Source organism: Neovison vison, chromosome 3, assembly GCF_020171115.1.
Source record: "Neovison vison isolate M4711 chromosome 3, ASM_NN_V1, whole genome shotgun sequence".
Lineage (NCBI taxonomy): Eukaryota > Metazoa > Chordata > Mammalia > Carnivora > Mustelidae > Neogale > Neogale vison.
Window position 1 is genome coordinate 180,640,444 of NC_058093.1, and position 26,995 is coordinate 180,667,438.

The following is a 26,995-nucleotide window of genomic DNA, read 5'->3' on the forward strand; positions in this document are numbered from 1 at the left end:
TATGGGCTAGGCATGGCCTTGGACAGTTACCTTCCCAGGGGCTCTTCCCTACAGTGGATGTCATGAGTTTTGTTTTGAACCTCTCTTTAAGTATCTAAGAATGAGAGCGAGTGAAGTCCAGAAGCTTGGACAAGGGCAATGAATGCAAAAAGTTGTACCATAAGTATCAGCGTGAAGTGAGGACAGGAGAGACACAGTGGGCAGGCCCCAAAGGTCTGGTTTCAGGGATGAGGACATTGCAGCTAGGAAGCCTATGATACTTTGTGGGAAGAGGGCTTTGTAATGCTTTTCAAGTCTTGCTTCCCTCGAATCTGGTTATAGAAACCATAGTCCTTTACCTGTGAGAACCACAGATTGACTGTTCTCCAGAAAGAAAATTCCAGGGAGCCAACAATGTTTCTGGAATATTCATGCCTTCCCTACAGTAATCTTTTTAAAAGTTATTATGAAAGATTATATGCAACCTACATAAATTGTGTAGCGTAAGAAGGGTGGGCTCCTCAGCTTAAAAGCAGACCATGCCTAGAAACTTTGTGTTTAATCTAACTGCATGCTGCTTCCCATTTTGTTCCTCTGCCACCAAGTCAGAGGGAACTGGTGTCCTGAGTTTTTGTGTAAAGTTTCCTTTGCTCTTGTCTTACTTGGTTGTGCTGTCACATTTGTATGTATGCATTCTTAAACAATTCCCTTTTGCTGGTTTTTCAGTTTTGGGTTTTGGGTTTTGTTTTGTTTTTAAGACTTACTTATCTATTAGAGAGAGAGTGAGAGAAAAGGTTGGGGGGCAGGCAGAGGCAGAAAGGAAAAGTGAGTCTCCAGCAGACTCCAAGCTGAGCACGGAACCCAACGCAGGGCTTGGTCTCACAACCCTGAGATCATGACCTGAGTCAAAATCAAGAGTTGGATGCCTCACTGACCGAGCCACCCAGGTACCCTTTGTTTTTCAGTTTTATAAAATTGTATCCCTGTAGTCTTCTGTGACTTGAGTTTTTCACTCAATTCTGCATTTCTAAGATTCATTTTTTTGCATTATTCATTTTCATTACAGTATGATTTTCCACTGTATGAGTATTTATCTGTTGTCTGGTCAGTAGATGTTTGGGCTGTTTCCACACTTTTCTTTCATATTCTTTTGTCAACAAAGCTGCTAAAAACATTTCTGTCGGTATACCTGATGCCCACAGGGAACAACGTCTCTAAGGATGTGTCTTTCAAAGGCTTTTGCTGCAGAATGGCTGTGTTTTACGTTTTACATTGTATCACAGTTACAGACTCCTATAAATTTGGAAAAGAGTGGGTATGTATATCTACAGCAAAAATTGCACCATACAGTCCTCATCTTTGGACCAAAAATATGTTCTCTTGTTTATCTTCCTGTTCTCTTCCTTTAGAAAAAATGCTGGTCTGAGTTTAAGACCTAGGGACCCAACCTTCACTCTAAAAAATAATCTTCTTAAGAGTTTCTCAAGCTTTAATGTGCAAAGGCAGGTTCCACTTGATGCGAGAAGTGGGGCTGGAGCATCTGCAGCTCTAACAGGTGGTGGCGCTGTTGCTGGCGTGAGAACCATACTCTGAAAGGCAGGGATCTAGACCTCTTCCCCAAACTTCTCTGGGTATAAGACTACCCTGGGTAGCTTCTTCAAGATGCAGATTTTGCAACTTCATTACAAGGTCACCAAATCAGCATCTCTGGGGAAAGGCCTAGGAAGCCTGATATTTTAAAAATGTTCCAGATTGTTCTTAGCAGAGAAGTTTAGAAGTTCCATTTTAGGATGCAAACCTAGAAAGAGAATTGCTGGGTTATAGAGTATTTGAACGTCTACCTTACAAGATGATGCTAAGTGTTCATTCATGGTAGCTATACCAGCTCATGCCCTCATTAGTGGGGTGTGTATATGATACCTGCCCTTGACCTACATCCTGCCGATTGTTAGTATGACCAGACTTTTCCATTTCTGCTATCTGGGTGGTATAAAATGGAGCCTTGCTACAACCTTACTTATTTGGCATTTCTCAGGTTAATATGAAGCTTGAGCATATTTTTATGTTTATGGTCTGTTTTTTTCCTCTTCTGTGAAACTCATGTTTTTAGTTTTCACTTGTTTCTCTTTCTAGTTGTCACCTTTTTCCTGTGATCCATGGGTATTCTGTGTGTGTTATATCTCTCCTTTGTTAAATAGTTGCCAAGATCTTCTGCCTGGTGGCATGCCTTTTTTACTTTTCTGTGAAATGCCTATTTATATCTTTTGTCCTAAGTGTATTTCATTGGTTTTCTTTTTTTTTCTCCAAGAATAAACTTATGTCTTAGCTTTTGTAATGGTACAGTTTAATAAACATACATTCTTTTTTTTTTAAGATTTCTATTCATTTATTTGATAGACAGAAAGAGATCACAAGTAGGCAGAGAGACAGGCAAAGAGAGGGGGAAGCAGGCTCCCCACTGAGCAGAGAGCCCGACGTGGGGCTCGATCCCAGGACCCCAAGATCACGACCTGAGCCAAAGGCAGAGGCTTAAACCACTGAGCCACCCAGGCACCCCAACATACATTCTTGATTTTAACATAATATAAGTAACCAAGCTTTTCATTGACACATGATACCTTTTTTTTCTCTTTCACTTTTTTTTTTTCTTTTTTCCAATGTGGATACACAAGTTCCCCAGGACTAATTGTCTTTACTCCAGCAGTCAGAATAAGAATTTCCAGCTCTATCATATATTAGCATTCTAGGCAACTCCATGCCTGTTCTTTCAACAATATCACTGTTTCATCCTGGTAGCTTGTAAATAACTCTTGATATCTGATTGAACATGTTTCTCTACTCCATTCTTGGTCAGGGGTGTTATGGCTATATTTGGGGGCATTGGTTCTGTATTTATTTTAGAATCAACTCATCAAGTTTCTCAAAACTAATTAGATTTTGATTGAACTTGTGTTGATTCCAGTGATTATTTTAGGGAGGACAAGTAGCTTTACAGTACTGAGTCTTACTATTCATGACCAGGATATAGATCTGCAGTTCTTTTGATTCTCATCAATGATTTTCAGTACATTTTTAAATTTTATTATTGTTCATTTGTAAGATTTGTTCCTGAGTCACCTATATATCTTGGTCTTGTTCTAAGTCTTACCTTTTTTAAAAATTGGTATTCCAGTTTGTTATTGATGTATTTCTTTTCTTTAAAGATTTTATTTATTTATTTGACAGAGATCACAAGTTGGCAAAGAGGCAGAGAGAGGGAGAGAGGAAGAAGCAGGCTCCCCGCTGAGCAGAGAGCCTGATGCGGGGCTCGATCTCATGACCCTGAGATCATGACCTGAGCTGAAGGATGAGGCTTTAACCCACTGAGCCACCCAGGCCTCCCAGTTTGTTACTGATATATTTCTATACAAAGGATTTTAACAGTAATTTATATTTAGCCACCTTGCTAAATACTTGCTGCTTCTTAGAATTTGTAGAGCCTGTGCAGGTGTCAACATGTATGTTGTGTATAAGTAGACTTTTGTTTTTTCCTTTTTAAATTTTAGATATTTTATTTCCTACCATACAGTCTAGAACCAGCTAGACTCCTAGCTACTAGGAAAGAAGCTTGCATCCTTGTGCTGCTCCGTAATGTGTTCTCATTCAGAACAATGTTTGCTAATTAGGTGTGTGAGATTTCATGTTCTCGATTTGCCAAAAGTGTTTCCTCTTATGAATGGACATTTTAACAAATACACTTAATGCATTTATTAAAACTATCATATGGTTTTTCTTCTTTAATTTGTTAATGTGGTGAATTACATTTATAGACTTTTTATGTTAAACCATCCTAATTAATCTAACTCGGTCATGCAGTATTGTCAGTTTTATATAGATATATGTGTGTATATATATATATATACACACATATATATATGTATGTATATATATATGCGTGTGTGTGTGTATATATATATATGGATTTGATTATTTTGTTCACAATTGATTCATTGATGCATGAATGAGATATGTTGCTCACACACGTTATTCTTGTTTGGTTTTATATTAAGCTATCAATTACTTTATGTATTCTAAAGCTGTCTATCTTATTGGGTGCATACGAATTTATAATTGTTGTATCTTCTTATCTTTTTGATGAACTGAAACTTTTATTACTATGTAATAATTCTGTGTGTCCCTGTCCCTTAATGCAACTATTCTGTTTCATATGGTTAATATTTTCTAATAACCTTTTTTATATGCTTTTACTTTCAAATTTCCATGTACATAGGACTTACATTTATTTCTTATAACAACATATAGCAAGACACTGATTTTACATTGAGTGTAATTCTCTGGATCTTTTAATTGAGAAGGTTCCATTTACATTTATTGTGATTTGTAATATATTTGGACATGTTTCTACCAACAAATAGAATTACTTATATTAGTATTTGACTTGGTTTTTTTCCCCTTTGTATTAGATTTTTAAGAATTACTCTTCCTTACTGTTGCAAAATATCACTCTACTGCTATTTTTATAGTGGTTACCATAGAAAATAGGCCATGCAGACTTTAAAAAGTCTATACTTAATATCTTAAATCTCTTTCCAATGAAGTAAGGGTCTTGTACCATTCTGACTCTGAGCACTGTCTTCCTTACTTATATTATTCTTTATTGTCAGTAGTTAAATTCCATGCTATTTTCTAAAACCTCTCAAATTAGACATTATTACTATTTTATGTATACAGATTTAGATATTTTTTTGCTCATCTCATATCTCTTAGCATGTCAGATCTTCCTTCAAACATCAGTTTTATTTCTTTCTGAAGTTTATCCCTTAATGTAGATTATTGGTAGTAAACTCACTTGGTTTTGATTCTTTGAAATCACCTTTATTTTACATTTTGTTTTGCTAGTATGAAATTATAAGTTGACATGTTTTCTCTCAGCACTTTTGATGTTTTGTTCCCATTTTCTGCTTTCCATGGATAATGTTGAGAAAACTTCTATCAATCTAATTGCTATGACTTTATAAGTGATATGTCTTTTCTCTCCTGATATTTAAAAGATTTCTCTTTGATTTGGTTATCTATATTTAACTACACTATCTAATTGTGGACTTAATTGCATTTACCTTCTTTTTGTATATGTTATATGTTCTTTCTATTTTATCTGATATCTTTTGTTGGCTCTGGAAATTTCTCAGACATTCTATCTTCGGATAGCTTGCCTCTTCTCTATTCTCTCTGTTCTCCTCCTGGAATACCCACTAGAAACAAGTTAGACCTTCAAATTCCATTCTGCCTCTCTCTTTCCTATTTTTCTACCACTTTCCAGTTTCCAGTTCTCTGCACTGCATTCTAGTTAATTTCCTCTGATCTATCTTCTAGTTCATCAATTTTCTCTTAAGCTGTGTCTAATCTTGTTGTTTTATCCATCCTTTGAGTTTTTGTGATATTTTAATTTGTTATTTATAAAAGTAATACTTAGTTGCTTTTAAAATCCAACTGGCTATTCTTTGTGATGGTATGCTCATTTTGGTGATTACAATTTTAAATTTGAAAGTGTGACTCAAAATTTATATTCTTCATCTGACAATCTTGGGGGTCTAAATCTGTTATTTCCTATTTCTGCTGATTCTTACTGGTGAACATGTATGTTTCTTGTTTTTTTTGTGTGTGATATCTGCTAATGAGCTTGTATTTAGCTAGTCTTAATCTCTGAAAACAGGAGATCTAATTTAAGGGTGATTTTGTTTAGAAATTTGTGTTTGTGTCTCTTGGGATCCTAGAGATTTCACTATTGACTATCACTATTGACTATGGATGTTTTAACTACTTCCAAGGATCTGAGATTAACCTAGAGCTAGATGTTTAGCTTCCCTGTGCTGCTCTGGGCCCAAGGATTAGTCTTTAGATTGCAAAGCTGAGGTCTGCAATCCTATCATTTTATTTTATTTTATTTTATTTTATTTTATTTTAAGTAAGGAACATGATGTAAGGTGCCATTGGAGATACATCATGGTCTATGCAATAAAAAATATATATGTACATATACATATTTGTGTGTGTATGTAAGTATATAATATAAAATGTAATATGCATTAAAATATACATAAATATAGAAGGTATATTTATGTCTTAATCTGGATCTAGTTCTGTTAAAATAGAAGAGTACTTTATGAAGGGCCATTTGATATGCCATTTGATGTAATCAGAAAACAATGCTAATTTTAGGAATGTATTCCTAAAATGTATTATCCATCAATTTATCAATTTATCTAATTCTCTATTTGGTGAATTTGAATTTTTTATTTTTAAACATACACATATGATATAGAGAATGGTAATTGGGAGAGATTCCTTACATAAACACTTGTCAAACACTATAGCCGAAGAAAAATAATTCTGTATATAATAAATTTCCATTTCAAAGTTTATGTCAAATAAATGATACAGTTCATGAAATGATCTTAGATTAGACTTTGCTTATTTACATTTTATTGGAACCAGTACCAATAATTCAAGATCACTCCTCAGGAGCAGGTTTTAGATTTATGTTCTTGAAATAGAATCTTACTGAGGGAAAGGATCATCTGAATGTTGCTTTCCTTTTGGAGAGCAATTTGACATTATCTAGTACATTTGAAGACTTGCAGACTCTACAGGCCAACAGTCCCACATTTTATGTTCACCCAAGGAAAGCTGGCTAAGGGATATATAAACAGCGATGCTCCTTGTACACTGGTTGAAATAGAGAAAAAGTAGATTCAACTTATCTGTCCCTCAATGAAGGAAAGTATAAGTAAACTATGGTTCATTTGCTTAATGGAATTCTGTGCACCCATTAAAATGATAACTAGATTTATATTTTTCAATTTGACTGACATTGAATTCTCAAGTTGCAAAGAATGGTAGCATTTATGTAAAATTATAAGCATCACAGATATATGTAATAAAAATATAAAAACAGGGGCGCCTGGGTGGCTCAGTGGGTTAAAGCCTCTGCTTTCGGCTCGGGTCATGATCCCAGGTCCTGGGATCGAGCCCCACATAGGGCTCTCTGCTCAGCAGGGAGCCTGCTTTCTCCTCTCTCTCTGCCTGCCTCTCTGCCTACTTGTGATCTCTGTCTGTCAAATAAATAAATAAAATCTTTAAAAAAATTTAAAAAAATATATAAAAACATGTCTGGGATGAAATATAATAACCTTGGAATTGCTTGTAGGAAAGTGGAAAGAATTAATAATCAGTAATATTTTATTTCTTTAATAAAAACTGGTCTGAAGCAAAACACAAAATGTTAACATTTGATATTAGTAGGGACACAGGTGATTGCTTTATTTGGTACTTTTCAATGTGTTTCAAAGGTTTTATTACTTAAAATTTCAAAGGCCTTAAAAGAATTTCAAAGACCTTAAATTAACACCAACAAAAAGAACATTTTATGTTTACCAGAATAACACCTTTCAACCATTGTGTGACTCTTAGCCTTATTTTGTGCAGTTAACCAATTCAGGCAGAATAAAATATGACAGATGTCATTGCCATTGAATACTTTGTCAATGCCTACATTTCTTTACTTCAGAAGTTGTCAACAGTAAAATATTCACTGCTTCTTTTTTTCCGCTCACCTTTCAGCAAATTTTACTTAAGAACATTAAGCTTAAAAAAAAAAATGCTTAAAAAAGTATTATCCAGGGGATGCTTGGGTGGCAGAGTTGGTTAAGCATCCAACACTTTGGCTCAGGTCATGATCTTAATGTCATGAGATTGAACCCAATATTGGTCTCCATGCTCAGTCTGCTTGAGATTCTCTCCTTCTATCCCTCCCATTCATGTTCTCTCTCTCTCTCTCAAATAAATAAATAAATAAATAAAGCTTTACAAAATTATATTATTCTGAAACACTTGGAGAAATTATCCTAAAAACACGCACATTAGATGATTAACCAAAGACCTGAGATATATATCTCTCTATATAAATACATATGTAGTGTGTGTGTGTATGTATGTATATATATATATATATATATATATATATACTTTATTTTTTTTTTTTGTAAAAAACAAACCAAAACCTAAACAAAGCATTTGTCCCCTCTACTTTTTCAGTTCACATGACACCACAAGAGAATTCTCCTTCCCAGGCTATGAGTGGTTTTCTCCTATTTGCACTTTATACAACTTTAGCCTCCTTCCTGGAGGGTCTGTGTTCTCACTTTCGTATGTATCCTAGTTATTTTATTATGTAAGAATCCTTTACATTTTCCCTAAAATGTGAATAGCAGCTCCAGCTTTGTTCTGTGATAAAAATCAAAACAATCAATGTAAGTGGATAGTCTATTTTCCAGCAACATGGGATAGTAGGTAACATACCTTTATCAGTTAGGCCAAGTTCAAACCTATACTTGGAAGACACAAGGGACATTATGAAGAGTATGTCCATCCTAAACCAAGAAAGAAAGCAGAATGTTTGATTTTGTGTGAGGCTTGACGTTGCTATACTCCCATTCAAATTTATTAAATAGGCCTGTCTTCTCATCTCTTTAATTAGTATTATTTCTGAAATTTATTTTTTTTTATTTAGGAAGAAACTATCCTTTTTTATAGGATTGTGTGAAATAGTTAAGAAAACTAGACTGCTTTCAAGTACATTTCTTTTTTTTTTAAAGTTTTTTTTCCAATTTATTTATTTTCAGAAAAACAGTATTCATTATTTTTTCACCACACCCAGTGCTCCATGCAAGCTGTGCCCTCTATAATACCCACCACCTGGTACCCCAACTTCCCACCTGCCCTGCCACTTCAAACCCCTCAGATTGTTTTTCAGAGTCCATAGTCTCTCATGATTCACCTCCCCTTCCAATTTCCCCCAACTCCCTTCTCCTCTCTAATTCCCCATGTCCTCCATGCTATTTGTTATACTCCACAAATAAGTCAAGTACATTTCTTGATTTTAATTATGATACAATCCAAAACAATTCATACAATACCTGTGAAAAAAATATTTTGGTGGAAGAGACTATTCAAATTCATGTAATTCTTATGGCAACTTTTAATTTATTCAATTTACATCCCAGATATAGACATGCCTGTAGGGTAGCATAAATTAAATTTTACAAATTTTATAAATTAAATTTTCAGCCTCACTGACAAAGGGAACTTTTTAAAACTCTGGAAAATATTGTCTAGTCCAAAAATTATAGCTGTGTCACTTGAAAACAGTGCCACGTGCCTGGAATCCTTGCTGCTTAGTTTTGAATGATTGGGTAAGCCAACATAATATTAATTAATCAGGTATTGCTCTGATTTAACTGATGAGTAGAGAAAGCTTTTGTGATTCTATTTGTCTCCTTTTGTGTGACTGATGAGGCAGAAATAGGGTAGCTAAAGGTGCCAAAGGGGGCCCACCATGCCATTCTGGTTGTGATTCCTTTTATTGTAATAGACCTCTGGATAGTTTGTGAAGAGGGGGGAAAGAGAAACCTGTTAGCAGGAGCATTGGTTGTGATCTGTGTTTTTGATGATCAGTGGCAGGGTCCTAAAATTACACCCAGATATCTCTCACAGGTTCTGAAATTGAGTTTCTGAAAAAGCACCGTAGTAGTAATAGAAGTAAAGAGCCGAATTCCAAAGAAATGAGCTGTGAATTGAACCTGCGATGGAAATTGATCCTACCAGTCAGTTTCTGCCCTTATTCATGGGAAAACAGGACTGAGTGTAGAAGAAGCCAGGATCACTGATTAAATAGGATGCAGAAGTGCCGGAGGCTAGAACCGGGCTTGCTGGTCCCTCAGGTCAGGACTGCGACTGTCAGACTTCTCTGCAGGAAACCTGGCTGCAACTGGCAGAAAGAGAACAGAATGAAAAATGCTGCCACCAGCCCGGGAAGCGGTTAAGAACTCCCTGACTAAGCTGCAGGCGAGACAAGCCATGGCGCTCCTCAGGGAGGCTGTTCCAGTCTCTTATCATGAGCCCATAGGCCCAGACCTGGCCGACTGGCCTCATGATTCATGCCAGTGGGGCCTGTCACGAGACCCATTCCAGTGAGGGCCGAGGGGATGAGTGTGAAGACAAACGGCCTTGGAAGCGACTCGTGTCCTCAGTAGCATCTCTAGGATTCTGAGGAGAAAGAAGCAGATATCCTACAACGAGTGGTCCTGTGAATATAATTAATTGCCCTGTTAGCTAACCCTAAGAGATTTATTTTGTGTGCATCTAATGGTAGTAATACATTCCAAACTTTGTTGACAGTGCTCGCATTCTGCTCCTAGAAATGCAGTATGAGTTGTAATTAGCCGACTGAAATTACACATTTCTGGTTATGAAGTTGCCATTTATTGCTTCCAGTGTGATATATTTCTACAATAGTAGAACAGCCCTTCAAAGCCTGCAGTGATCATCAGTAGAACTCACTAGAGTAAATGTCCCTATGGAATGCCTCATTCACACTTAGTGGTACGCTAATAGAAATGGTTCCAGCATAATCATTGAAGATAAAGATACTACAGAACACTAATTTAAGATGTAACCATTATAAACCATTTCTGGATCAGAGCTCAATTTGAAGAATAGCAGAAGAGAAGGAAAAAAAGACAATGAAATCAGGCCATTTGCTTGGGATGAGTTGGAAGGATTTTCAGTTTCCCTGAGTCATTCGACTTTGCATACCAACACTACCCTCAAAACAGCGTGTTATCACAGGTACTGGTTAATGCATAGCATCCAGTTATGCTATCAGACCTCATTTTCCCATCACGCTTACCTAACTCTTCCCTTCTGGCCCAAGAGAAATGACAGGTCTCCATCGAAGGTGGACTGTGTTGCCTGCATCATGGTATTGTTTCAGCTTCTGCCTTAAGCTTTCAACCAGTGGAAGAAGTCATAGAATGATTGGGATAGAATGATGGTCAATGTGGCATTCATCCCTGGCCCCTGTTGATAAGATTTGATCCTGCCATTTTGGTATGGCCATTGTAGGAGACACAACAGCACTATACCCTAGGTAAAGGCCCACAAAGAACATAAGTACAGATATTCTATTTGTAACGACTCTTTAAGATAGTTTTGTTTTGGTTAGCCAGAATCTTGAAGATGCAAGTCAGTGAGCACAAACCTCTTTTTGTGTAAGCTTTAGACTTCATACAGCCGCTATCTCTAGCTGCTAGTTTCCACTCTTGACAGTAGGGACTCTGGAAACTTGGTCACAGATATGGTTGTTTTGTGCTATCCTTAACTATTTTACTTGGCAAATTTATGTAAAGTTTAAAACAATTTTACCATAATGGAATTTTTAGAGATATTAAGAGAGCAAACTAGCATGCATGCCAAGAAAACTTGAGCAGTAAACAGATAGAACTCTTGGGTTTTTAATTGTGGGATTTCTCTCATGTCTGTATTTCCTTGACTAAAAAGTGCTGAATTGATGCAGGCTTATTTGTGCAGTAGAAAGTAGATTTCTATGGAAATTAAGGTAGAACAGCATTGTTTAAACTAGTATCTGAAATATTTAGCCGTTTTATTAGTAAGTAAGATTAATGGAAACCTTGGGAAAATGCATTAGAACACTTCTAATGGATACCTGTGATTAATAAGGAAGCCAGCAAAGAGATGCATGTTAATCTGCTTATGTATAAGGGATCTGGAGCTTATTAAAAGTTTTTGTAAACATTCAACTAATGAAGCATTATATAAAATTAGACATTTCCTTTGCATTGTACAAAGTCACTAGACTTGAAAAAAACTTTCAAGTTATTTCTAAATAACTTATTTATGATATTTCCCCTAACACTAGTAATTTAAATATAAAAAATTGATTTAGTAGTAAGGAACATTCCAGGGTAATTCCACTCAAGATTCCCTGGGGGAGCCTTTGTCTTACTCGTCCTTGGTTCCTAGAGTTATTACAGGATGGAGTAGCATGAATGATCATTATTAACCTCATTTTATGGTTTGAGCAGATATCTGGCAGATAAATCCCATCTTGCATTTAAAAAATCAAAGCATTATTTCAGTTGAAATGTTTTCATTTGTTGGAGGTCACAGGAAAGGGAGTAGTTCTAGGTTCTCCCTATGTTTTAAAAGCAAACCAGGAATTTATGCACAGATGGAAATCAAGAAATGAACTTCAGTAACAGTCCAGATAAATTTCCAGTAGCCACAAAGTATAGGGAGGGATGTCTGCCAAAGGTGAACTGGGAACATGGCGTAGATCCCTCTTCTATGGCATGAGAAAGAGAAGAGTCTTCACAACACCTGTGTTCCAAGATTAAAGACATGCAATCTTTACTATATTTTACATTCTTTGGTCATGTTTTAGAAGTTTGGGGTATATTGAATATTCCAATTTCTTTTTATCTGATTTTCTTTTATTTTGGTAGAGACACTGCAGTAGTGAGTTAAAGCAGCATGTCTCATTGTCAGACAGGTATGAATTCATAGCCACAATCAAGCCTGGAGCCAAGTTCTTGAAGCAGACTTGGTTGCAATTTTTTTATCTATGTATTGGGAAGAATAGTAGTTGGTTCTCAGGATTGTTTTGAGGAATAAAGACTACATATAAAGCAAGTTACACATAATAAATGCACATACAGTAAATGGTAGCTATTATTTCTCAAGTTTTCATGCTGACTTTCCCTTACCAATTATAGATCTCTTTGCATTCATGTCTGATGACCACAATTAAGGAAAGCAAAAAATCAGACTATATGGAATAAGGGTATTTATGGATATCCCAAAACAGAACATTTAAGATCAGATTCTCCCCAAACCCATAAAAGGTAAACTTCTTAGAAAAGTGTGTAGCACATAATAAGTGCTCAATAAATGTTATGTATTTAATATTACTGTATTTTCATCATCATTTCATAAAGACATTTAAGCAGCCTGTGTATATATTCTTTCTTTTAAACCATTTTAAATGTTTATATTCCCTGCATGCCATTTATGTTTCTAGGCTTGAAATTCTGTATCTGGAGCTTGGACTCAAGAATAATACTAAGACATTGTCAGGGATAGGAAAGAGCAGTAATTGCATGAAATTCTGTACAAATCAAAAGTCTTGAAAGGCCTGGAGCCCTGCTCAGAAGTTTATGTTCTCTAATCATTATATTATTTCATGCTGAATTCTCAAGCTTTTCTCTAATGTTTTCCAATTACATAATTATAAATTAATTTTAAAAGATAAAATATATTTATCCATGAGTGTTAAGATTGGTTTCATGTATCAGAGCCTCAGAGGAAAAGAGCCTTAAATAAAAGCACTGTATTTCTCTCTAATGAAAGTTTTGGAAGTAGACAGTTCCAGGATATTACAGTAATTCAGCAGTTATCAGGAACTCTGGATCCTTCCTCATCATTACTTTGAATGGTTAATGTTTAAGTGCTTCCTGGTCCATCATGGTGGCATGAGCAAAAAACATCATATCTTCAATCTACCTAATGGGTAGGAAGCTGGGAAAAAAAGATGGTGAGCCTTTCTTCTTATAGATACCTCCCAGAAACTTGTTCTTTATCTCATCTTGTATGCCATTCACCAGAATGTAGGCATATGGCCATATCTCACTGCAGAAGACACTAAAAATTCTAGTCTTAATTCTGGGTGGTGCTATGCCTAGCTAAGCTTTAGGGATTTCATTAATCATGGACAAAGAGAAGACCAGATACTGGGAATAAGGAGGACTATCTGACATTTGGGCTTCACCAGAACTCTTATAATTCATTTCTCTTCTGTTTTCTTGTTCTCCTTTTTTTTTCTATATTAGATCCCATGCGTGGCCCAAGAAAACTGGAAGTGGTAGAAGTCAAATCTCGACAAATCACTATCCGCTGGGAGCCATTTGGATATAATGTTACTCGCTGCCATAGTTATAATCTCACAGTCCACTACTGTTACCAAGTCGGAGGACAGGAGCAAGTGCGAGAAGAAGTAAGCTGGGACACAGATAATTCACACCCTCAACATACAATCACTAACCTTTCACCATATACCAATGTCAGTGTGAAACTCATCCTCATGAATCCTGAGGGACGGAAGGAAAGTCAAGAACTCATAGTACAGACGGATGAAGATTGTGAGTACTTTTCAATGATATGTTTGTATGAAATACACATGCCTTCAGAAAAGCAGCTTTTATTTCTTTTAAATTGAGGTCTCTAAAAGGAAAATGAAGGAACTAGTTACTCGGTTGAATAATATAAATGTGCTTCTGGGAACATAAGCATGGCTTTGAAAAGGTAAAGGAAGAAAGATGTAGAGGTTTAATTCCTTATGAGTCATATAGTTACCTTTCTATATATAATTATGCTATATTGCTTTAACTAGTTCTTCATTCAAGTTTTATAATCATGTTGGACTTAAGAATTGCTGCTGGGGTATTATTTATATGAAATGCTTATTTAAATATATTGAAATGGTATTCTGAAACATACTTCATTGTTCATATAAAAATTCAACTGAAAATAGAGGCTGCCCTTGCTTTTCAGCACAGTGCTGAGAAATTACCTCATTAGGTTGGTGGCCGTGTAATAGATCATACTTTCCCATAGGAACGATATTGTAATTGGATATTACCTCAATAAACAAGGATTTAACAAATCGACAATGCATGTCACCAGCAACTCATCAAAAAAAGCAAATACACAATTGCCATAAACCTCTGAAATAATTTAAAATAGTAAAATTATACATTGAATCCCATAACAAGGATATATGAGTTTTACATTGATTGTACAGGGGACTCCCATGTACAATAACATTTAGATTTGGCACATAAAGTGCAGCGGTAGTGTATCACATATTTGACCTACAATTTATTTGCCCAGGCATCAGAGGAAGTGACAAAGAACTTGAGAAACCCATCAAATGAATGTACTTACTTATTCCTGGGAAAAAAAGGTGTTACACATTTTTTTTTCTTATGCAGCTGATTATGCCATGATCCTTAATTATTGAATATAACATACATTAAATGTTTACAACAATACTCTATTATACCATTTAAAGAAATAATGACGTATTTTTGAGTGTTTATTACCTATATAACACCCAGCATATTGCTGTGGAAGGAAAACGTGGGAACAGCCAGGATAAATGAGGAGCTGACCCTACAAATTCCTCTTCTCTTTTCTATAGCCCCACAACCAGGTGGCTCCGTGGCGCAATGGATAGCACATTGGACTTCTATAGCCCCACAACCTACCTGTGCTGGTTGTTCTCAAATAGTTGTCTTACTGCCATTATTTTTGTAAGGAATGTGAGTTTGCTACAGGTCACCCCATCAGGCTGAGGCTAGAAGCCCTGTCTCTGTTTCTTTCAGTTCTTCCTTATCTCTCTGAAAAGTGAAAAGAAAGTACCAACATTGTCAGTGGGTCACCTCTGCACCGCATTTCTGTGCTTACTTTGGTTCCAACTCCTGCTATTTCTACTCCTAAATGTTAGAGTGTGCTTTTCTCTCCTTTTCCACTACTATATGCAGATCCTCATTGTTTCATGCTGAAATTTCTAGCCTTCCTTGGTGGTTCCAGTTTTACCCCATTCTAATGTTGCCTACACACCCACAAAAACTAATTTTTAAAATACAATTGCATCTCTGTGGTGTTGGTTGTTGTTTCTCCTCCTTCATTTATGATTTTATTTACTCGAGTCCTCTCTCTTCGATGTCAGTTGCAGCAGCATTTTTCTAGGTAAGTCTCCTCTAGCAAGGGAAATAAAAGCAAAATTAAACTTTTGGGACTACATCAAAATAAAAAGCTTCTGCTCAACAAAAGAAACAGTCAAAAAACCAAAAAGTCAACCTACTGAATGGAAGGAGGTATTTGTAAATGATATATCTGATAAAGGGTTAATATTCAAAATATATAAATAACTTATGCAACTTAAAGAATTTATACAACTCAGTACCAAGAAAACAAATAATCCAATTAAATGGGCAGAAAACCTGAAAGACATTTTTCCGAAGAAGATATACAGGTCGCCAACAGACACATGAAAAGATACTCAATATCACTAATCATCAGAGAAATGCAAATTAAAACTAAGAATGGCTAAAATAAAAAACACAAGAAATTACAAGTGTTGGCAAGGATATAGAGAAAAAGGAACCCTCATGCACTGTTGGTGGGAATGTAAATTGGTGCAGTCCCTGTGAAAAACAGTATGGAGGTTCCTAGAAAAACTTAAAAATAGAAATACCATATGATCCAGTAATTTCACGACTGGGTATTTGCCCCCCCAAAAATGAAAACACTATTCAAAGACATATGCACCCCTGTTTTTATTGCAGCATTATTTATAATAATCAAGATGTGGAAGCAACTCAAGTTTCCATATATAGATGGATGATATATGGGATATTATTCAGTTGTAAAATAGAATGAAAGTTTGCCATATGGCATGGATGGACATAAGGGACATAGAGGGTGAAACAAGTTAGAGAAAAACAAACATCATATGATATCATCTATATGTAGAATTTAAAAAAAAAATCAAATGAACAAAGGAAAAAAGGGGCAAACCATAAAACAGTCTCTTAAATAAAGAGAACAAACTGATGGTCCCCAGAGGGGAGGTGGGTGGGGGGGATGGGTGAAACAAATAAATGGGATTAAAAGTACACTTACCCTGATGAGCACTGAGAAATGTATATAGAATTGTTGAATCATTGCATTGTTCCCCTAAAACTAATATAACGCTCTCAGTTAGTTATACTTGAATTTAAACAAAATTTAACAATAAAATAAAATACATTTGCATCGTGTCACTCTATCCACGGAGCTCTCAAGGACTTAATATAAATCTTGACTTTCAAGGTTTTCTGTATTCCTGAATCCTTCTCTAGAAATAGTGACTTTTCCTCCAGTGCAATTCATTCTGCAAAGATGTCACCCAGACATCAGTGACAATCAAGCCATAGCTCACACTTCTTCCATTCCAGGCTCTTCCTCAAGGTCTGCTCTCCTGGGCCTCCTGCCTTCCACCTGGCTGCCTCTCACTTCCATCTTCTTTGCTGCCCTCCAAAGGGCTCATCAGCCTTTAGGTCCTTCAAAGAGCTGCCTCCAATGCTTATAGCCTGTAGCACTCTCATCCTTCTGACCTCCTTTGCACCTGATAAGAATTTTTAAATCTCTGGGCTTTAATTTCCTCACTTGAGAAGTGAAAATAGTAACAGTTCTCAACCATATTAGAGTTAGAGGCAATTTACATAGAGAATTCTTTGTAGGTGACAGGGGTGGGAGGGACACTTTAATAAGTGGTCCTTATTATTGCTATAATGATTCAAAGCAATTCCTTATGACCTTTCCTTGATCTCTCTCTCTGTTATATACAATCTTTTGTCTCTTACCTATAAACTAAAGAGAAAATCCTTCTATTCCTCTGTAACATTAGGCATCATACAGAGTAGGTATCAAAACACTCAGAAGTATTCTGTTAGTCCTTAGATAAAACAATAAAGTTTGTTGATAATCGTCTCATTCGTGTTTTAATCAACAGTAATGTTTCAATCAACAACAGGGGAAGATATAGTCATTTCTAGAGATGAGCAGGTATGTCTTATTCATGAAGCCACATGCATGGACCCCCTTACCCGTTCTGGGTTTCAGATTGAGAAAGGACACGAGCTAGGAGTTCTGTTAAGTTCTGTCAAAACTTGAGATCAGAGTAACTTATCTTTTAGTTTGTTTAAATTGTCTTGTTATTCCCAGAAGTTGAGGCATGCATAATTTCCAAATAAAAACCTGTTATTTTCATTGCACACTGTCATCCAGTTAATTAGAAAACCTTTTATTTCAAATTATATTTCCTAACAACAACAACAAAGACTTCAAAAAGAGAAAGAGAAAGAAAGACAAAAATAGAATAATTGTCAATACCAAGTTTGAAGAGAAAAGAATGATGAGGTCACTTTATGTATCTACTATTATAAAAGGCTACAATTCATTGAACCTTGTGAGTTTTACAGTGGTATACTATTTCTATTGAATATTATTTACCTCATGAAAAAGTGTGTGGAAAAAAATTGTCTTTTTACTAATGTTAAAGGTATCACAAGAGAGAATGTTTGTATGTTATGTAGAGTTTGGATAGTAAAGATGAACTTAGTCCAACTTCTTCATTTTAAACATGAAGAACCTGAGACCCAAGAGGTTCAGTGAATTGCCCAAACTAGATAGTTTAGTTGCTGAGAAGTCTTAAATGAGAACCCATGCCTGCAATCCAGAATCAGTACTTTTTTTTCTGCCAAGCTATACTGAGCTCTATTTAAAATAACTATAAAATCCTACATCTACCTCTGTACCCCCTCATCTAAAAAAATGTGGACTACCTGTGAGTGTCCTTTTGCAGTTGTAGGCACTCTTTCCAATCTGTGGAGCTCTTACCCACCCTTAAAGGACCATTCATAGCCTCCTATAATCTAAAATTTCTTCAACCCCCTTTTCTAACTTTATTGAGATGTATTTACCCATTCATGAGTTGATGAACGTTTGGGTTGTTTATACTTTGGGACTATTATGAAAATGTTATTAATATTCATGTATAATTTTATATTTGTGTAGAATTTTTTGAGTAGTACATGTTTGCAGTTCTCTTAGGTATGTATCTAGGAGTGAAATTCACAATCTGCATCTATTTGAAGAGCTGCTAGACTATTTTCAAAGGAGAGCCTTTGAAATCCTCCTTTGAAAATGTAGGATTTTTATATTCCCTCCATCAGTGTATGCGGATTTCAATTTCTCCACATCTCAATACTTATTATCTGCCTTCGGACTATGGCCATTTCAGTGGTGCGAAGGGCTATCTTGTGGTTTTGATTGGCATTTTCCTGCCAGGTGGTGATGTTGAGCATCTTTCCATGTGCTTATAGGCCATTGGTTTATCTATTTTGGAGAACTGTTTATACAGACTTTTGCCTGTTTTTAATTGGATTATTTGTTTTCTTATTGGTTTTTAGTAATTTATGTATTTAAGATATAAGTCTCTTGTGAGATACATGATTTGTTAAACTTTTCTCCCATTTTGTGTTGTCTTTTCTCTTTCTTGATAGTGCCCTTTGAAGCACAAAGCTTTTCATTTTGATGACGTACAGTTTATCTGTATATATTTTTTTTCCCAATTTATTTATTTTCAGAAAAACTGTATTCATTATTTTTTCACCACACACAGTGCTCCATGCAAGCTGTGCCCTCTATAATACCCACCACCTGTATATTTTTTTGTTGCTTTTGCTCTTGGTGTCATGTCCAAGAAACTGTGCCTAATCCCAGGTCATGAATATTCACATCTATGTTTTATACAAAGAATTTTGTAGTTTTAGCTCTTACATTGAGCTCTTAATCAATTTTGATACAATCTTTTTATATGGTGTGAGGTAAGAATCCAACTTCATTTTTTCACATATGAATATCCAGTTGTCCCAGCACCATTTGTATTTTCTTCCCTTTAAATTTTCCTGGGCCCTTAATGAAAATCAACTGACTGCAAATGTAGGTTGTACTCTCAATTCTGCTCCACTAATTTGTATGTTTATCTTTATGTCAGTACCACACAGTCTTGATACTGTAGCTTCGTAGTAAGTTTTGAGAAGTGTGAGTCCTCTCTCACTACTTTATGATTACCCATAGAGTCACCAAAAAATTTGATCATGTTCCTTCAAATATATGTATAAGTATGACAGATATACAAGTTTTTAAATAGAATAGACACACTAATACACTAAATTTTGTACAATATGATGCAATGCAAAAACTGAATTTAAATGAAAATGAGATAAACAATATTTTAAAAATAACATTGTGTTATTTTATAGAAATTGGAAGTTAAATTTCCACCTTTCCTTATGTCAATTAGATTTATCTGAAAACTAGTCAAAAGGTGTTGCATATTTCAGGTTTTAAAACCGGCATAAAAATTCCCAAAGTCTTTTGTATCGTTAATTAATAAAATTTGTTTAAATATTTATTATTACATATTATCTCATCTATATCACATCTTTTTAGAATATCTATTTTGTGTGCATTTTTAACAGCTATATTAAATGTCAGTACAATAGTTCGTATCCATTTTCCTTTCACATAATTTTGTCACTTGATATTGTAACTGTAAAATATATGAAAATATAAAATTATAAATATAAAATTCATCTATGATAATGTATATAGCTGTCATTTATACTCATTTTTTGTGTTATATTGTATGACTATAACAATTTATTAAACCATCCAGTTTGTCCCCAAATTATTATTTTTGTTAAAAAAATTCTATGTTGGTGCACCTGGGTGGCTCAGTGGGTTAAGCCTCTGCCTTCAGCTCAGGTTATGATCTCAGAGTCCTGGGATCGAGCCCCACATCAGGCTCTCTGCTCAGCAGAGAACCTGCTTCCCGATCTCCCTCTCTGCCAGCCTCTCTGCCTACTTATGATCCCTGTCTGTCAAATAAATGAAATCTTAAAAAAAAAAAAAAAAAGCTATGTTGACATCTTACTATATGTCTCTTGGTACATACATGCAAGAATATCAATAGGAAATATACCTGGAGGTAGGATTATTGGGGCATATGATACATGCCTCTTTAACTTTACTAAATACTACCAAATTATTTTTCAAAGTGGCTGTACCCATTTCTGCTCTCATGAGCAACGTGTGGGAATCTTATTGCCCCATATCTTTATTTCTGAAGAATGTAAAAGTTCATTTAAAAGGTGATTACTGTTTTTCAGAGTCCATAGTCTCTCATGGTTCACCTCCCCTTCCAATTTACCCAAATTCCCTACTCCTCTCTAATGCCCCTTGTCCTCCATGAACCATGAGAGACTATGGACTCTGAAAAACAGTCTGAGGGGTTTGAAGTGGCGGGGGGGTGGGAGGTTGGGGTACCAGGTGATGGGTATTATAGAGGGCACGGCTTGCATGGAGCACTGGGTGTGGTGAAAAAATAATGAATACTGTTTTTCTGAAAATAAATAAATTGGAAAAAATAAAAAATTTTTTAAAAAAAAAGGTGATTACTGAGCTTCGTCTAGCTGATTCAGACTTTAAAGAAAAATGTGATGAGACTATTTTCTTCATAAAGACAGTGTGGCCAAAATGGTTTTAAAAGAAAACTAAGTGTATCTGTGGACTATTAAATCTTATATCTCAGTTGAGAGTGAAAAACCTAATATGTCTAGGAAAATCTAATTTGGGGGAGTCTTTCAAACATTTATTGTTTTCTCATCCCCTTCTAGTGCCAGGAGCTGTTCCTACTGAATCCATCCAAGGAAGTACTTTTGAAGAGAAGATATTTCTTCAATGGCGAGAACCGATTCAAACATATGGTGTCATCACTTTATACGAGGTAGTATATACGTTCATTAGTAATTTAATTTTTCATTATAATTTCTATGATAGCTAAACTGTCTAGTATTTAAAAATGCATAATGGCATCATGTCTTTTAAGAAGTTTAACGCCTTTGATAGCTACAATGTTTCTTGCATAGAAGCAAAAAAACAAAGAACAAAAACAAAAAAACAAAAAAAAACTGGTTTTTCAGTTATGTATCATTTCAGGAAGTATGCTTATAATGATTTGGATGTTTCTAGACTATATGTTATTATATGTAAAGACACAACACGGTATTTGAAAAAAATCACCCATATTAAAAGCAGTAAGTATTTTGAAGTGTACATTGATTAGGAGGCAACCACATAGTCTTATTCTTGCTAGCTATAAAATATTTTACTCCTGAATTATAGAAGAACACTGATTATCCAATTAGCAAAGTCAATAGACATTGTCTCAGGGGTAACAATAGAATAATGTCTTTTGGTTTCTTAGTATTAGCAAAACATCCTTTAGACTTCCTTGACATAGTTTTGTCTACTGAGGCATATCAAATGATTGAATGATAGAGAACAGAGAAGAATTTGATGAATTGTTCCAGGAAAAAAATAACAGCAGTAACAGGGAGTGACAGTCATCATCACGTCTGTATGAGCATCATTTCACTGTGCCTATTGTCATAGAAACAAGCAGGTGCATTTTTTTTAAGCAAGCATTTATTTGAATGCAAATTTAACAAAATTATATGTTGTTAGGTCTCTAAAAATCGCGGCAATTCCTCTTATGGAACCTCTGCTTGAATACCTTTCAGAACTACTGACAAAAGACTGAGCAGATTAGCTGTCAGACAGTAATCGCTGGTAAAACCCCTCCCTGACCCAACTAGCCTTACATTTATGTTTCCTTACACCTTTAGAAAATTGGTATTGAGATGCAAAAAATAATGTTTTTAATTGAAAGCTAAACAACATAAGAGAAAAGAAAAAGTTGATTTTCATGTTAAGTTATTGACGCTGTTCCTTGGGCGGCTTCATTGTAAATGAATTCAGTGTTATAAAAATCTGTGGCTCAGCTTTGAAAGAACTAAGTGTTACCATCAAACAAGTTCATATTTTTTTCTCAGTAATCAGATTTTTAGTTGATATTGTTGGGCCCAAGACCATTTTCTGGGCTCAGTTTTGGAGATTCCTACCTAAGAATAACAGAATATTTTCCTAGAAAAGATAACAACCTTTGAACTGTCAAGTGTCAAGAAATAAGTCCATCTGTCCTAAAAGCCACATGTAGATAGCCAGATTCATTCTTCTTGATGCCACTAAACATACTTCTTTGTGTAGTAAGTAACTTTAGCACAGAAACAATAGGAATAATAATTCAAAAGAGGAATCCGTTAATCTCTCTGAATTCAGCAGCCAGGGTCTCCCAGGTGAACACTGACCTAAATGCTGTTATAATTGGGGATACCTGAATGTGCCATAAATCAGTGTTTTAAAAATCAGATCTAGGTAAGTGGAGCAGGTTGGTTTACTTTTCTAGGTACCAGAGGGAAAATGTCAAATGTGTGCATCAGGCTTCAGTGATGAAATACAAGTTTTCTCGCCACCAAATCTTTCTCTCTCTTAAACCCCTTTCTGTTCACGAAATAGGTCTTAGATAGGGCCTCAGGAAGGAGGTCTTCTTCAGCTCAGATGCACTATATGCCATGCCCAGCCTGAGCGAGAGTCAGTGATAGGCCCAGCTTCCTCCTGGAGCCAAAGACTGATGTAGAACCAGACTTGGTCCCCTCCGGAGAACCATCGTCTCTGGCTACTGACATCATGCTAAGGAAATAGAGAACAGTTGTCCCCTCAAAAGAGGCAGGAACCTTAGGGACAGTGTATTCTGTCATAGAAGCACATTTGACTATAGGTAAAAACTGGAAAGTGAGGTAAATTATCATAGTTGGAGAAAAACTTAGTAACAAATGATACAGGTGTTTCATTAAAATAGGAAGCACAGTTGGCTCATTTTTGCAGGAGAGAAGAGAAAACAGGTTGAATACTGTAGATGTTGTACATGAATATGCTATGGGTTCAGATTATTTTCAGGTTCTCTTTATCTATTAGGGCAATATACCACACCATCAATGACTGGGAAATGCTAACATCATCGTCTTCTGCCAGGAGTCATGGCAGTTGGCAACATTAAAGCATTCTTCTGGTCCTAGTCTTTGCCTCTCCTTCTCATTTCCCTGACAACCATTTTCAGCCTCCTTGAACGAGCCTTTCCTTTCTGTTTTCCCCACCTTTGTTCTCAATCTAGCCCTTTTGGTCCCTTACCTCTTGATCAGTCCTTTAAAAAAAAAATTATTAACATATAATGTATTATCTGCTTATCTGCTTCAGGGGTACAGGTCTGTGAATCATCAGTCTTAACACAGTTCATAGCACTCACCATAGCACATACCCTCTCCGTGACCCCCCAGCAACCCTCAGTTTGTTTTGTAAGATTAAGAGTCTCATGGTTTGTCTCCCTCCCTGGTCCCACCTTGTTTCATTTTTTGATTAGCCCTTTATTTTTATCAGAGTCATCTGCCTAAAACCTAGACTGATAAATACAGCTTTCCTCGACAGTGATCAAAATTTTAATTTTTTTAAATTAGAAACGTAATATTGCTCTCTGAAAGAATATGTTAAGTACAAAAGTATTCAACATAATTTCATTGCTTCCCAATTTCACTTTTCAGAGTTAACAACTGGGTATATGACCTTCCAAAATTTTACAAGGTAGAAGTTATAGGGCAAGCAATCTCTATTTATGAATAGAGATCGATAAAATTTAATAAATGCTAGCAAACCCAGCATTTTTTACAAGAATACTATGCCATATAAGAAACTACCTCACATCATTTAAAAAAAAAAATACCAAAGGACTGACATTCTAAACACAAAAATTAAACTACCAGAACACTATAAGAAAAATAAAGAAGATATTTCTGTAATGTATCTTACTAAGCTTGACATATGACCTGGAAGTTATATTTTAAAAGATTGACAGATTTACCTTCATAAGAATTTAAACTTCTGAACAACAAAAGATAGCACTAGTAAAGTCTAAATACAGACAGAAGACTTGAGGAAATTATTTTCAAAATTTATAACAGTGGATGGGCTGTTGGGCACATTAAACTGACTTGATACAGATTGCTAAGAAATGGACAAAGCATTCCATTAGAAAAACTGGACAAAGAATAAGAGGAGGCAACTCATAGGAAAAAGATCCAAGTAGCATTTAAGTGAAAAGATACCTATCCTACCTTACTAATGATTCAGAAAGGAAATAAAGCAAGTGCTACAAAAAGTGTAGGTCTGTATAATATGTGTTAAACAGCGATGTGGGCAAATGCACGTGTGCATAGACTGTTGATGGAAACATACATGTTGTATCTCTTACATAGGCAAATTGGGGGAACCTATCAAAATTTAAACATTGCATATCAAGCCTATTTCTAGAAGTTTATCAGCCAGTAATACTCTCCGATACAAAGGAGTATATACATATGTCCAAATATTTTCATTGTACCTCACTAACTCTATATGGCTCTTGATTGCCTAGTAAGTAAACTCCAGACTCCTGGCCATGTTCCCATCGACAAGCTTTGGGAACAAAAGGGGAAAATATATATGTACATATATATTTTTCCCTATATATATGATATACATAAATATTTTAAAATAAATATATAATACATTTATTATATTATATATAATGTAAATATTATATAGATATATATTTAATATATGATATATATAATGTAAATATTATATGTATATATATATAAAAGAGAGAAAGAGGAAAACCAAGAAAGAGACTCTTAACTATAAAGAGCAAATTGATGGTTACCAGAAGGGAGTTGGGTAGGGGATGGGTTAAATAGCTGATAGGAATTAAGGAGGGCACTTGTCATCATGAGCACTGGGTGATGTATGGAAGTGTTGAATCACTCTATTGTACACCTGAAACTCATATTAAACTGTATGTTCACTAACTGGAATTTAAATTTATATGGAGGGAGGGAGAGAGTGTAAAAGGTATGGGGAGAAGACAGAAGTATAAAAGGTACTGTCCCTTCTCTACTAGAAGTAACAGTACTGACAACAACTAATGATAGAATGAAATAAGTACCAAAAGCAAACCACTTTAATGTGTGAGGAGCATAAAATGCAGTGTTGTGGGCACATAGCAAAGTAGAATATTCTGGATTTGTCAACAGATGAGGACATTCAGTAGTTAAAGACACCTGAAGGTCCTGGGCCTGGATAACTGGACTCAACTAAGCACTACTGACTGAGATAGGGAAGAGTGTAGAAAGGAGTAGAAATTAAGGGTCATGTCAAGAAGTTTCATTTCAGTATTCAAGGTCTGCCATGATCGAATTCCAACTCATTTATTACTGCATCTCCCAATATTTTTCTCCTGGAACTTAATGAGATACATATATGGAATATTCTTTTCTCTGAAAACCTTCTGAACTATCACACCACCTGTTTTGGCTTATTTCCTTCTTTCCTCCTGATGCTCTCCTCTCCTGTCTCTTCCTGTGGCACTTCTGCCTCTCTTTCAGTTTTTTTATCTAAATATTACCTAAATACATTCTCTGAAGTATCCTAGGTTCTTCCTCCCCGGAAATCAGATTTCATTATTCCTTCCTCTGATTCCTTGGCTCTCCGTTAAAGGACTGTATTTAACACTAGCTGAAATTCCAATCAACTCACACTCCCTGAAAGATTTTTAATCCCTTTCTGGCCAAAGATTGCATGTTATTCTATTTTGGTTCTTTATGAATCTTTTGGTTCAGAACTTGAAACTATAAGTAGAGGAAGTGAAGGTAATTTGAGAAAATTTCAGGCATCTATGTATGAACCAGAAATCATCCAATATAAGCAACAGTTGACCCCATCTCACCTAAATGTAATCCCCACCTATGTAGTTTGCATGTCAGTTTGCTTTTGACTTGGGACATCCCATAAAACTACATATGCCCAATATGGAACATCAGTGTTTTTGGTGTTTTTTTTTCCCAAGATTTTATTTATTTATTTGGGAGAGAGAGAAAGAGATCCCAAGTGAGGGGGAGAGAAGGGGAAGAGGGAAAGGGAGAAGCAGACTCCGCATTGAGCAGGAAGCCCGATTTGGGACTAGATCCCAGGACTCTGGGATCATGACCTGAGCTGAAGGCAGACACTTAAGGACTGAGCCACCCAGGCGCCCCATCAGTGTTCTTCACACAGACGCATCAAAACTGCCTTGGCCCTCAGCCAGTGATCCAGTGCAAGTGTGGAAGCAGTCCCAAACTTTCCTTCTGGGAGTTTCCTGCTGCTTTACTATAGTCTGGCACTTCATAGGCTCTTAATGAACAAATGAAAAAATAAATGCCAAAAGGACATGGTACATTTGGGTCTGAGCATGGAGGCGTTTCTCTGTGTCCTTTAGAACAACTGCTCAGATAATAAGCAGATGGAGCCTCCACTCTCCCACAGACCGTGGATTCTAGAATGGATTGCTCCTGTTCCTGAGGAGCGCGGTTTTTTATTCCTGGTATTCTGGGATGGTTTTGAAAGGGGTCAGTGGGCTCTGGGTGGCTTTGAGAGGGATTGAGACCTTTCTGACGTATTGTGTCTGTACATATACAACATATTTGGTTGTTAAGGATTTGTTCAAAGAGAGGGAGACGAGGGG

General features: G+C 35.8%; 1 protein-coding gene across 10 annotated transcripts in view; it reads left to right on the forward strand.

Moving 5' to 3' along the window:
* Positions 1 to 26,995, forward strand: part of PTPRM (protein tyrosine phosphatase receptor type M) — a 780,862-nt gene that overhangs the window by 463,480 nt on the left and 290,387 nt on the right. For all 10 annotated transcript variants that reach the window (XM_044243376.1, XM_044243377.1, XM_044243378.1 and 7 more), the window contains 2 exons: positions 13,725 to 14,033; positions 21,183 to 21,292. In XM_044243376.1, the coding sequence (XP_044099311.1) occupies positions 13,725 to 14,033; positions 21,183 to 21,292 (419 nt within the window). The remainder of the gene's footprint in view (positions 1 to 13,724; positions 14,034 to 21,182; positions 21,293 to 26,995) is intronic.